Source organism: Melanotaenia boesemani, chromosome 19 (genome assembly GCF_017639745.1).
Source record: "Melanotaenia boesemani isolate fMelBoe1 chromosome 19, fMelBoe1.pri, whole genome shotgun sequence".
NCBI classification, from domain to species: Eukaryota; Metazoa; Chordata; class Actinopteri; order Atheriniformes; family Melanotaeniidae; genus Melanotaenia; species Melanotaenia boesemani.
The window spans coordinates 26,039,408-26,053,012 of record NC_055700.1 but is presented as its reverse complement, the minus strand read 5'-3'; the positions used below and the strand labels follow the sequence as shown (position 1 = coordinate 26,053,012).

Sequence of the window (13,605 nt, the reverse complement as noted above, 5' to 3'; positions counted from 1 at the left end):
ACAGAGGAAACGTAATAATCCTTACTCATCAGATCAGCCTGACCCACTGCTTATGTACATTTGATGCTGACAATGCTAGAGTCATCATACAAAGACCCTTATGTACACCAACTCTTTGATGTGTGTGTTTCACTTTAAAAACAAAAATTATGTGAACTAGAGAATTATGAAGGTACAACAAAGCTTTCACCACAAAAAACAAAATACAAGAAAATTACAGTAAATCATTTGTTGGATCTAAACATCAGAATCAAAAGTTTATAACTGGGCGAGGATGCAGACAATTTTGAAGAAATCAGGAGTGTAGTTTGAGAAATGGGTTACACATGTTTAGATACAGGATGAAACGTACAAAACCAGCAAACGAAATAGGAAATTATCTAATCCAGCATTTTGCTTCCTTAGCAAGATCCCCCTGGGCTACGTTACCAGTGTCTACACAGAACCCAATTGACTTGCTTTCAGAAAACAGCACAGCCTGCACTTCAAGTCAGCACAACAGACTTTAACGCCAATCTCAAGCAAACAAACCCGCATGAGCAAACCCCCCTTTTCCCTGTGGTGTCACACTCAACTTTCAGACGGCACTTGAAGTCTGAATACTCTACACTGCTGCCACAGGGTGAGGAAGTTTAACAGCTATACTTGGAAAAGCCTGCTTGTACTCATTTCCCTACTTTTCCAGTAATTTTTAGGCACAAAATATAGCTGTATTCATTTATAATGACTGAACCCCAGAATAATCGTGACTGACATTTAGGTGGATTTCAGCTCCATCTTTGTGCAGACTGGCCTTAAATTACTTTTATAAAATATAAGCAAATAAGTGTAAAAGCATGCAAATGTTTTGATTTAAAGATTAATAACTAGAATATAGATACACTTAAAAAAATGCACAAACTTTACACGGCAGCTTCTCATAAAAATCACTTAGTAGTACTCATTTAACTAAAAAAAAACAAAAAACAAAAAAGCCCACACGTTTGACAGGCGTGCAGATGCAATGAAGCGTCTCCCACCCGAAATAGAAGATCATTGTGTTCTATATAAATGCTGTCACACTGGGGGTCATGGTAATGCAGTTTTCCCCAGTAACAAACGGTTGCAGCATACTCCTCCTCCTCCTCCTCCTGTCCACCACTCCGCCCACTTTGAGAACCGAGCGCACCCCCACACAGCAATGGCTGAGGATCTAGGTCTAGTATGGCATCACAGTAACCATGGAGGAGGAGGGAAAGCAAAGACACACACACACAAAAATCCATTTTTAATCAAGCTGCTGCTCCTCATGTTGCTGGCTAACATGCATGAGGTTTTTATTCAGAGTCAGTGTGTGTTTGAGTTTTTGTTTTTTTTCCCCCCTACTGAAAATAAAAAGGGAAGCTGTGATGCTGGTGAGCGTGCGAAGATTGCAAGCACTACTTTTGATTCAGCACTTTCCCCTCTTAGGCCATTTTTTTGTTTCCAGGAGATTGAGGAGAACAAACTGTGCAAGACAAGCAGACAAACTGATCATTTTAGCTTCTGGGAGCCATTGTATAATTCAAATTGTGAGCAAAACTAGTTAAATTGGCAAAATAATCTCCATATGAAATACACTTATTCAGAAATGTCTGCAACTAAATCTTACATGTACTAATCAATCACTCTTGTTAGTAAGTGAATAACCCTTAAAATTACTGTTAAGACCAATTTAAGCTAAACATTTCTTTGCAGTAATGCAAGGGGTAAAAACGAGATGTGGTACTGAAAAAGTATATTAGGCATTTAGTTAACAAAAGTTATGTTGATGAACTACCTTATTAGTGATTAAGCACAAATAGGTGCAGGGAAAGACAATAAATCTATTAAAAACTGCTCCACAAGTATAACCAGCTGCTAATAATAGCAAACTTGGCGACTCTGATCATAATTAGGCCTCATTTGGCACCTCAGTGGTTGGTAATTGGCCTCGGCCACTCCTCTGTCGTCATTCCCTCAGCGGCTGCCAACTACCCCATTTTCTTAAAGGGGGATAGAAAATCCGTTTTTTGATGTTAATATACTGTTTCCCCCCTTTTGCCCCTCTTTCGTCGGCTTTCAATTGAGGAATAAATTACCATCCTCGCTGGGGGTGGCGGTGGGAAGACGAGAATCCCACAGTGGAAGTAAATAAAAGGCAGAACAATTCCAATTTTCAGGGCGAAGTTAATTGACCGCAGGGCTAATTAGTCAAGTAAGCAGCGAGAAAACAAGTGACTCCAACCGAAGGGGCCCTCTTTATTACACCCCTTTATTTCTCCCGTTTTTAGAAACATAATGTATGGAAAAACTGTAGCTAAACAAACCAATAGTTGCAGTACATAAATACAAAGCTAATTATTAAAATAGAATATCGTTTAACTCCCCTTTGCTAACAACAGAAAAGCAAGGCTGATTAGCCCAAGGTGCAGCCAAGCCACGGTCATTCCCTCAAGGATCAGCCAAGACAGGTGTACAGCTCAGTTAATGTTAGCTAACCACCCAGTACACACTCTCCTCCAAAACCACACATTAAAAACAAAAGAAAAAAAAACGAATAAATATTTGCACGGACATAAATACCGGATTAAACACTTACTGTGAACGTTAACACTGTGCTGGAGACATATTAGCATCGGCAGCAGAAGGATCCCCGGTGTGGACGTGACCATCTCTGGTAGTGAAACGTACAGCTGCTAGCTGAGCGCTCGCGAGCTGCCTCACTGTCTTCCCTTGCTAGCTCGCGCTGACCTGCTTGGTCTTTGATTGTGCCGGTTGATTCACGCGCAAAATACACAAACATACATACATACAAAAAAAATAAATAAATAAAAAAGAAAGAAAAAAAAAGACTCGCTCGCTCTCTAAATAACACCTTCAACACTACCGAGTAAATCAGAGCAGCCGGTTCAAAGCGATGGCACAGAGACCGAAGTGGCATGCGCCACTGAAGACTGCGTCCAGAAGAAATGACGGCTGCCACCGCGCAGACCACGCGCCCTTTTATTACGTTTTTCAATCACGCGCCGATGCGGTGCGCTGCGGTCTGTATGGGTTTCCGTTATGTCCTCCCGACCCAGAAATCCATTTCCCAAATATTGACGGGCAACCAGCCGTCACCGGTTAGCGCTACTACAGCAGTGGCCGTCTCAGCTGTGTCGGCTTTTTTCCTCCTTCAGTGCGTCTGAAGCAAAAGTTTAACCCTTTATTACCCCCATGTGTCAGTAAACCTTAACATAAATACACTTTATGCCGATTAAATATATATATATATATATATATATATATATATATATATATATATTTGAAATGTTACAGATAATTATTAATATCAAATCATAAACCACTATTAGAATTATTTCAAATTATAATTTTTTACTTAAAAAAAATTTAAATCAGTTAAAATATATCAAATTTATACTAAATTTTGCATTTGTAAATCTGTTGAAAACATGAAAAAGTCTCTCAAGTACAATTTCCGCAGAAAGTTTTGTAGTTACAGTTTACTTCAACTAATTAAATCTCTTTTACATTTCTTAGGTGGTTCCACAAAGAGCAGAGCTAGGGGCTGAAAGCCTAAAGGAACCATCCATAAAGGTTACATTTCTTAGAAGATCACTGAATTCAGTTAAAGATGCAAAACAACCACAAAGACACAATGCATGTTTATTCACGATGAACAATTTAATAAGGAATAAGATTAAATATTAACTGCAATTTCCACACATTTCTTTGTAGTTACAGTTTGATATAACTAATTAAAGCTCTTTTGTACGCCATAGTGGGCCTACCAAGAGAAAGGTGAGGGGCTGAAAGCCTAAAGAATCCTTCACAGAAAACTTAATTTCCCTAGAAGATCCCTGAATTCACTAAAAGATGCAAAACAACCACACAATTATTTGATAAAAAAAAAGAAGGAACACACACAAAAAGACAACCAAAATGACTAAAAAGAGAAAAACATGTGCTTATAGAAGCAAAATAAGCAGCAGACATGCAAACTAAATACACTGTGATCACAAAGAGCTGCAGAAAAATTACCCCAAACACACACAAAACAACTACACAGATGGGACAAATACATCCAAAACAAACACTGTATTCTTTTGCACTTGTTGCAATGACAAAGTTCTGTTCTATTCTAAACTACTATTAAAGGGAATAATCTCATAATTTAAATGTCCCCTTAATTCCCACAATGTTATCCAAAGGAGACACAAAAATATTATAAAATCACATTAAACAGCTGCAGCAGATGGCTCCAAAGACACACATAGCCATCCTGCAGACACAAAATGACTAAAAAAGACTTTCATCCTAGACCAAAACAGCCAAAAATGACACAGAATAATTCTAAAGACAAAAAAATAACATACACGCACAGAGCCTTCCAAAGACAGTAGTAATGTATTGTATTTAGCTGCAAAACGTCTTACAATGAAACAATTTCTGAAGGAAAATCCAGTTAAAAGTTGAGCAGAGGGCTCTCCTGTCCTCTTAGTCTCAAACAGCCTATTTGCAGGTTGTTCAACAGTGCCCTCTGTGGCCACTTGCTGTAATTACAGGTTTATTGCAGCATAGAAGCGCTTTGTTTGCAAATTAAAAAACAGATTTTATTGACTGTATTTCAGGCTCAATTATGTGCTGCATTCAAAAAAAAAAAAACAAAAAAAAAAAAAAAAAAGTTATCTGACTTTCATGCTTTAAATTATCTCATTCCTGAAGATCAAATTTATCATCTTGGCAAGAGTGAAAGCACCAACCATGTGCTGATTTGGTTTTGTTGCCAGCTATTTTATTTAAACAGATGACTCATGATTTCCTCCGTATCTCTGATTATTTTCTTCGTTTTGATCACTAAGCCTTGGGGATTTCCAGAGGGCTGCAGACCAGTTCCACACACCCTCACACGCTTCTTATCACAGGATTGAACCACATCTTTGCTGATGGCTGCTGATGCACCCAAAGGCTCTTTCTGTCCCAGATTTTTAAACTCCCTGAAAACACACACATACACACAAACTCAAACACCACTGTATAGTCATGTATTTATTTTTCTGTGGATGTTGCTTCCTTTTTGACTTTTGTAAACATACAAAAAACTCTATGTGTTTCATCGCAGTCTTTGTTTCCTTCTTTTAGATCGGCAACTGTGGAAGATCAGTGTTTGTAGGTCTTGTAAAGTGAAGACAATTAAAAAATCTATCATTTCATTTTCATAGGATGAACAACAGTCGCCATGAAATAAAGCAAATACGTGAACAGTATCTGGAAGTGGTCTCCTCAAGAAATTAAGGAGATCACTTTTAGTCCAAAAAAGAACAAATTTAAGTCAAAATAAATCATGGTTGTTTAAAACAAAAATTTAGTAAATAGTAAATATAGTAAATAAAACAACTATATTTTTGTCTTTAAAACTTATCTTTGAGCTATTTTTAACATGCCTCAAGGGTTTTACAGTTTAATTTTTCCAGTTTCCTGACACTTTTGTACACAGTGGCTCATTGAAATGAACAAATATGTTAAAAATATCAAATCAGCCAATCACATGGAAGTAACTCAATACATTTAGTCACATAGACATGGTTAAGACCACTAAATGAAGTTCAAACTGAGCATCAGAATGTGGATTTCAGTGACTTTGACGGTTGCAGATGTATGCAGAATAGCATCTCTGAACACACATATCCAACCTTGAAGCAGAAGTGCTACAGCAGCGGAAGACCATTTGTCTCATTTAGTACCAACGTGGCCTGGTTTAACCAGCACAGTCTACCTGAGTATTGTTGCTGACCATGTCCATCCCTTTATGACCACAGTGGAGCATCTTCTGATGCTACTTCCTGCAGGATAATGCACCATGTCACAAAGCTCAGATCATCTTCAGCTGCTTTCTTGAACATGACAATGAGTTCACTGGACTCCAACGGCCTCCACAGTCACCAGATCTCAGTCCAGTAGAGCAGCTTTGGGATGTGGTGGAACGGGAGATTCTCATCATGGATGCAGCCGACAAACCTGCAGCAACTGTGTGATGCTGTCATGTCAATATGGAGAAAACCTCTGAGGAAGGTTTCCACCACCTCGTTCAATCTATGAAACCAAGTATTAAGGCAGTTCTGGAGGAAAAGGGGGTCCAACCCAGTATTAAATAAATAGTAAATGTTCAGTAGCACACTAACAGAGAAAGACAGAACAAGTGCTAAAAAAAGAACTCCTGAATTGTTTATCAAACCATGCCCCAGAAAAGTTTGATTTTTCACATTTTCGTCTCATCATGTAAAATTATGAAGCTACACTGAGTGTTGATATCTAACAGGACACATTTATAAAGCAGAGGGTTTCACACAGCCTGAAGATATCAATACATGCTCACACTAAACAGCTTTATCATCTCCCCAGAAAGCTGTGGGAGCTTACCACAAGCTGACGGCACATACTTAATCACAGCCAGATCTGGGCCAAGTTTCTGAAGATGCTCGTAGCCGTGAGGGAGCATCTTTATCTCTTATGTGAGGGAAGAAAGCTGGGCAGAACGCAATCTTCAGGATTATTTTTCCCTCTCCTGAGCTCCTTGAAGAAGAACCAGAGAGGGGAAGATAAGATTTTTTAACATTTACTCATTAGAACAAATTACCTGTTGGCAAACTTGTTATACTGTGAAGTAATCAACAGCAAAATCGTCTTTAATTTTTAAGTAAATCAGAATAACCACCAGTTATAAAGAAGGGACAGATTTGGAAGAAAGAAAAAAAATTCCAATGTATTGCCAAAGAATCATTTGAGGACAGATGTTTTGGCACAAACTGGTGAAAAGTTTGGAAACCTGCCATGTATGTGGAACCGATGAGCAGTTCAGGACCACAGACAGCGACAGTCAAGCTGCTTAAGATGCTGGAGGAACGGAGGATTACAGCCCATATACTGACACATTTATAACACTTGATATTAATTTTGATCATCTGCTGCTTCAGCTAACCTGCCTCAAACAGAGAAAAGCTTTGAGGAGAGCAATAATTAAACAGTGGGTCTTGGGGCATGCATACTGAATCTAAATATCTATGATCTCTTTCTCCATATTACTTTGGTTGAAATCACATTCTGTGTTTAAGGCCAGAGACCGAAGAGGCAGTACAATCCACTATTGATTTAAAGGTGCAGTGAGTAAGAATTGCTGACATCTAGTGGGGAAGATGGGCATAAAAAATTATGTCAAATGGCAAACATGGGTGTGAATTAACGGTGGCTGTCAATGGGCAAAATTCTTCCAGACATAAACATGTTTTTTTATGTGTGAGTGGATCCAGTGGCCTCAGACGCAGCGACGACTGCTCTAAACATTGTGTACATGTGTACTGTCTTCTTCTTTATCCTTTTAAGGTGCTACTTATCCCAAATGGTGCTCTAGCTCCTATCAAACAAAGCTGGTTCTGCCACTTTAAAGCTCAGATAGTTTTTACTACACACAGAGACTCTTTTGTCCGTTTAGAGACACCATAGCAAAAATTATGGCACTAATTTGGCAACTGCCATGTATACGAAGGCCTGGCAAGCAGATATAAATGGCTAATTCTAAAAGAATATAAACATTACATTTATATTAGTAAAGTGATTAGATACCAATAGAAACACTGTTTTCAATTATATATCAATTCAGTTTAAATTACTTTATTTATCCTTGATGGACAAAATATAACATCACCATGTCATCCAGGACGAGTCGGTGCAACAGATCAGGTCACAGGAACAGACTGAAGGTCATCAGTAATAAAAAAGAACATTAGGAGAACATTTATAGATAAAAAAAAGTAAAAAAATAGATAATAACTACATGATAATAAATAAATGTTAACAGTAACCTGAATCTGAAAAATAATGCTACCTTCATTGTTTAGAAGCTGGATGATAGAAGGAATAAAAGCGTTGGAGTATCTGTTTGTTTTTCTTGGTGGAGCAAATTACCACGTCCAGAGGACATTAAGCAGAAGTTCTCTGACAGAGTGGGTTCAGATTGGGTTTCTTCCAGATGGAGCTCAGATCTGTTAGCTGGACTCCACTTCATAATGTTATTAAGGCAGTTCTTGTCTATCATAAGCCATTAAACCAGGCAATAAACGAACATGTTAATTATTTTCAGTGAAGGAATAATAAGAATTGTATAACATTGTTTCAGAAGAATTCAACTCATGCATCAAGTGGATTTTTTGTTGACCTTGTTTAATAATAAAACGCTGTGTGTGTGTCAAACTTGAGCTCAGAGTCAAAAAAGTTCCCAAGTACTTGTAGCTGTCCACAATTTCTGCTTTTTCTCCATGGACTATGCTGGGCTGGTTACAGGTCTTCATATAATCAAAAAAAAAAATAAAAAAATAAAAATATTCAGAAATTGATTTAAAAATTTAAATAAAATTAAATTAAATAAAATAAAAGTGGGACAATAACACTTCATTTTAATAAATCAGTAATTGCATTAGAAATGAAAACACCTAATATACACTATTTAATCTGGTCTGGAACTTTTGCACCAGAGGCTCCCCTTCTCCATCTTTTTCTCTCCACCTCGGTTGCTTTAAACCTGACAGCAAACACTCGGAGAAATTTGCAAAAACGAAACCTCAGTGGATTAAAAACTGGAATAATTGATCGATCTGTGGAATAAAGGTGGCTCATCCAAAGAGTTCACCTTGACTTTGTTTCTTTTAATTTTCCTTTGTTTGTCTTTAAAAACCTTTCTTTCTTAGAAACTCTTTCAACAAAAATGATCTTAGAAACCTCTGTGTAATATTTCATTATTAAGCCAAAGAGAGCAGCATTTTCCCAGCAGATGAAGATAAAATGATGTCTTTTGTACAAACAGTAGTGCCCTCTACTGGTTGTTGGGGTGATGACCATCAAGCAGCTAAAGCACAGGAAATGAGTCGATTATAATTTGGTGCATCAGAATGAGGTGAAGGGACTCAGGTTCTGCTGAAAAAAGCCAGTTAAGATGAGGTTATTTAAAACCATATTTGAATTTTCCAAGATAAAAAGATTGAGGAAAATGATTCTTGTGTGCATTCAACAATACAGGATGTGGTGTGTTGACTGTTTATGGTACAAGTAGCGAGTGTAATACGCAGCAATAACAAACTTAACTGTTGAATATTAATTAAATGTGACATGCCATGCATGGAAACATGGCTTAATGTTTTTATGCAATAGCAACTCGTTGGTATCGATGTTTTCTGCTTGTTATATTCAAGTTTTCTTCTTGGACTAACAATTAAATGAAGACAGCTGGGAAATTGAATTATAAGTGGGTCAATCCATCCGCGGGTCAATGGTATTTTTTCTGTCATTATTACTAATGAAAAAGATGATGATGTTCCTTTCTGGTTCCAGACTGGTCAGACACTTCCAGTCTGTTTTGAATACGATGAAGCTATCTGTGGTGAATGAATTTGTCAGGATCTGTGAGTTTTCTGTGTGTTTATGTCTAGTTTTTCCCTCCTGCTCCTGCCTTCCCCGTGGCATGTCTGGCTGATTACCCAATCAACTCACCGCTGACTGCACTGACATCCTCCTGTTTATAAGCAGTAGGTCTGCATTCAGTGTGGTATACTCAACACTTTGAGTCTAATGTTCTGTAAAGATTATTTGTGAGATAATCCTGTTTTATTTTTTCTTTAATCCTCCTCTGCCTGTTTCCGGGTTTACGACCAGTTTGGATTTTGGATGTTCTGTTCGTTTAAAAATGTCAGTCAGGATTTGAGCAACCCATGGCTCCTTCACACATTTTCCATCATCAGTCAACTCTGAGTCAATCATCTCCTCTGAAAGGTTGTTCTCTGCTCTGAGGACTCACCTGTTTCCTTCCTCTCGTGCAGTCTAAATGTTGAATGTGTGACGTTTTACTGTTTCATGTGTGATAGTAGCTTATCTTCAATTTGATGGCAGCAACATCTCAAAAACAAAGTTGTGACAGGGCAATAAAGCATGATTAGGTACTAAAAAAGCACTTTAAAGATTCAGCATTTCTCAGAAATAAATAAGGACAAAAGCTCAACAATATGCTAAAACCTGTTTCTACTAAATGTGGAGCATTTAAACAAAAACATTCCTCAATATAAACAGCAGCAGCCATGAGGAAAACTATTTTCCTGCATGATCAGTCCAAAACATTTCAAATATTAGGAATGGTTATACCAGGTTTTGCTCAAAACCTAATTATATCAGCTCTACAGCGAAGCATGGTGGTGGCTGAAGGATGCTATGGGATCGTTTTCAAAGGCAATTATGAGGTAGCCAAACACATAAAGGTCCTGGATGACAACAGAGCTGTACAAATCATACAGCTGGAAACTGGAGTGGTTGAGGGAAAAAATCACATCTGTGGACAGAACTTAAAAATAGTTCATCTACACTTCACATCCACATAGACAAATTTTGAGAGGTTCTTTCAGGCAAAGCAGGATTTCCTGGTAGTGTGAAACTAAATACCAAACTAATAATGGTACATTTTTAAGAAACAGTATTTAGATTACAGTAATCCAAATGTGCAGCAAGAAAGTCCGACCGCTGTTCTGAAGTGATCCTTTGACCTTTAATTTTTAATCTTTGCCAACTGTCTCAGCTGTAAGAAGCCAGAGTTCGCCACTACACTGATTTAACCAATCTAAAATCTTGGACCAGGGATCTCGTTTGTCAACCGTGCGTACGCACAGAAGACAGACGTGTGCATAATGTGTGCGGCGCAAAGTATGGAATTTATCAACTTGTATGTGTAGGAAAATGTGTAAATTTAAGCACAATTCTACCCATGTTTAAGCACAAAACCTACAGGTTGAAGAGTAAAACTACAAGTAAAACGCACAGAGTCACAGTGTTGAGCAATCTCAAATCTCATGTTACCTAATAAAAGTTCTCAATTAGTGAGTAGCTTTTAATTTGAATAATTGGTGTAACAGGTTACAAGAGACAGCTGTGTCAGGACAACCTGAAAAGAAAACTAATGCTCCACGGTTTATCTTGCACCATGGAGCTTTTGGAGAACGGTGAGCTGGCAGGAAGCACGTTTTCAAAGAGTGTGCTGATCTGCAGCGAGAGCACAGAGTGGCTTCTCAGCAGGTGTCGCTTCCCCAAAAATATCCTATTGAATCTGCAACCCACGTCAGAAAAGAGACAAAACGCACCACAGCCATCCCAGTGCACTTCCAGCTCCCGTCTACCCTGGGAACATTTCAACGGGAGTTGGAGATATATGTGAAAATGAAAGGTTTTTATTCCGTTAATGTCCAACTAATCTGCGATCCACATATGTCTCTGTTAAACTTTGTTTCCTGGAGGAACGCGCGACTCATTTATTCTGCAGAACTGCTCTGTGGGTGTGCGCCTCCAAGCCAGAGCTGTTGAGGATGGCTGGCTGATTAGTGAGTGTTACAACACCTCAATGTTAATTTCTGTGCTTCAAATAGTTTATTATAGTATTTCTATAGCCGCGGCTCATGACCCGCTTAGCCAATCCGTGGACCCCACAGGAGCTGCTTGCCATATATGGTCAATTGGAGGCGTTTCTGAATGCAAATGACAGATAACATGCACTAGCATGGTTATTTGGAACAGGTGGGATTTATCAGCAGAAAGTACTTACTGGTGTACGTATGTTTGATAAATCAGGATTTATTGTATGTTTACATATTCAAAATTTCAAGAATTTGACCTATATGCATTGTAAGGCCCTAGGTTTGTGACAATAAGCTTTCCATAGTTCCCTGAGGGCCCACATGTCCACAGAATAAACCTACTTCTTGTCATGGTTTCGGGTTCTCACTGTGTTTAGTTTTGGTCAAGTTTCTAGTTTTTGTTCTTGGTTTTTTGGTGTTATGAGCTTAGTTTTGTGTTTCTTTGATTTCTGTTTGTTAGTGCACCTTGTCTGGTTACGCATGCACGTCACCTGTGTTTAATTTATCAGTCCTGGGTTTTCAGTTACTCCCTGTCAGATCCTTATTTTGGTTTATCCCTGTCATGTGTGGTTCCCTGTCCTGTGTTTTGGTAAATAAACCCTTTACCTGCACTGTTCTGCCTCCTGCCTTGACTGCCTGCATTTGGGTCCTCACCTCCAGCGCCACACGTGACAGAAGGATCTGACCAGAAACGGACCCAGCAGGCAGAATGAGCTGGCCACATATATGTTGGTATCTCACAGAGCGTGAACATTTGGAGGACTGTTTATTCCTGGCCAAGGACTCCTACCTGAGTGGTCTGGCGGGGCCTTATCCACCCTTTGTACGGGTGGCAACCGCTACCAGGTTGGTGAATTTGTGGACTGAGTAGCCTACCTGACCTTTCCTGGAGCAGCTGACCTACGGTTAGAGGCCGCTGTTCGAAAAGCGAGGGCTGAACTCCGTCTGCCAACTCCACGCTTCACGTCTCCAGAGTCCCCGCCGGCTCCACGCCTCACGTCATGGGTGACGCCACCGGCTCCACGGTCAGATTCTCTGGTTTCGCCACCAATTCCAAGGTCCACGTCTCGGGTGACACTACCAGCTCCACGGTCCATGTCACAGGTGTCGCCACCAGCTCCAAGGTTCACATCACGGTTGTTGCCACCGGCTCCAATGTCCTGCCCAGCGCCACAGTCCCACGCCGGCGCCCAGGATCCGTCCAGTGCCTCAGCTCTCTCCTGTGCCTGAGGGTGTCCCTAGAAGGGATGCTCCTCTTCTTGTCCTTGCTTCTGAGAAGGTCCCTGAGGGAGAGCGCTTCTCATGATGTTCTTGTTCCCGAGGGGGTCTCTGGAGTGGACGCTTCTCTTCATGTCCCTGTCCCTGCTCAGTCGCCGGAGATCCAGCCTGCTCAGCCGCTACTCCCAAGCCTGCTGTTTGCTCAGCTTCAGGGCAGACCTCCCGAACTGAGCCTGTTGTCTCCTCTGCCTCCTGGCCGCTCCTGAACCTAGCCTGTTCAGATGCATCACCAGGCCGGGTGATGCATCTTTGACTCCCTGAAGTCATTAAGATTACATTTTCAATATTTAAACAAAATAAATTACTATTTAAAGTATTTTCAATAGTATTAAAAATGTAAAATATTAAATATTTAAATGTTTAGTCAATCAAAAATGGAAGCAAAAAACCCAGGAGGCGTTTTATATTTTTTTCAACATGTATTTCTGTAGAAAACAATACATTTACATTTTTACAGCTATGCTTTTATACAGTACATACAAAATTTTAAATATAAATATAGATGCATTTTACAGATTATCAGTCAGTGCTGTACAATAACATTTGCAGATTTTTTATGTTCTGTTTAAGATGGTGCAGCAGTTTTCCCTGCGCAAACAAAATACATTTTTAAAACATTTCCAAGTCTTTCCATGCAAACTACAAAGCCTGCAAAGTGCAAGGAGCTGAGCCTGACGTTCATTTATTCATTCCTACAGCTTCCGAAATCCAGTGCATCTGAGGTGGCTTATTTCTGTGCACCTGAATCCTTGTCATGCATTTTATAACTGCAGATTTATCCGTCATTGTGGCATTTTTTTCTCTTTTTTAATAAGCTTATTTTGAATAAACTATTAATAAATATTAGGCATATTATGGGACTACAAATAAAATATGTATTTCAAGA

At 39.2% G+C, this 13,605-nt stretch overlaps 1 protein-coding gene across 4 annotated transcripts in view; it reads right to left on the bottom strand.

Moving 5' to 3' along the window:
- vldlr (very low density lipoprotein receptor) overlaps window positions 1-3,116 on the bottom strand; it is a 55,162-nt gene extending 52,046 nt beyond the window's left edge. For 2 of the 4 annotated variants that reach the window (XM_041970384.1, XM_041970385.1), the window contains exon 1: window positions 2,600-3,116. In XM_041970384.1, the coding sequence (XP_041826318.1) occupies window positions 2,600-2,672 (73 nt within the window). In that variant the 5' untranslated portion in view covers window positions 2,673-3,116. The remainder of the gene's footprint in view (window positions 1-2,599) is intronic. The other 2 variants (XM_041970386.1, XM_041970387.1) reach the window with 1 other exon arrangement.
- Window positions 3,117-13,605: the final 10,489 nt, after the last annotated feature.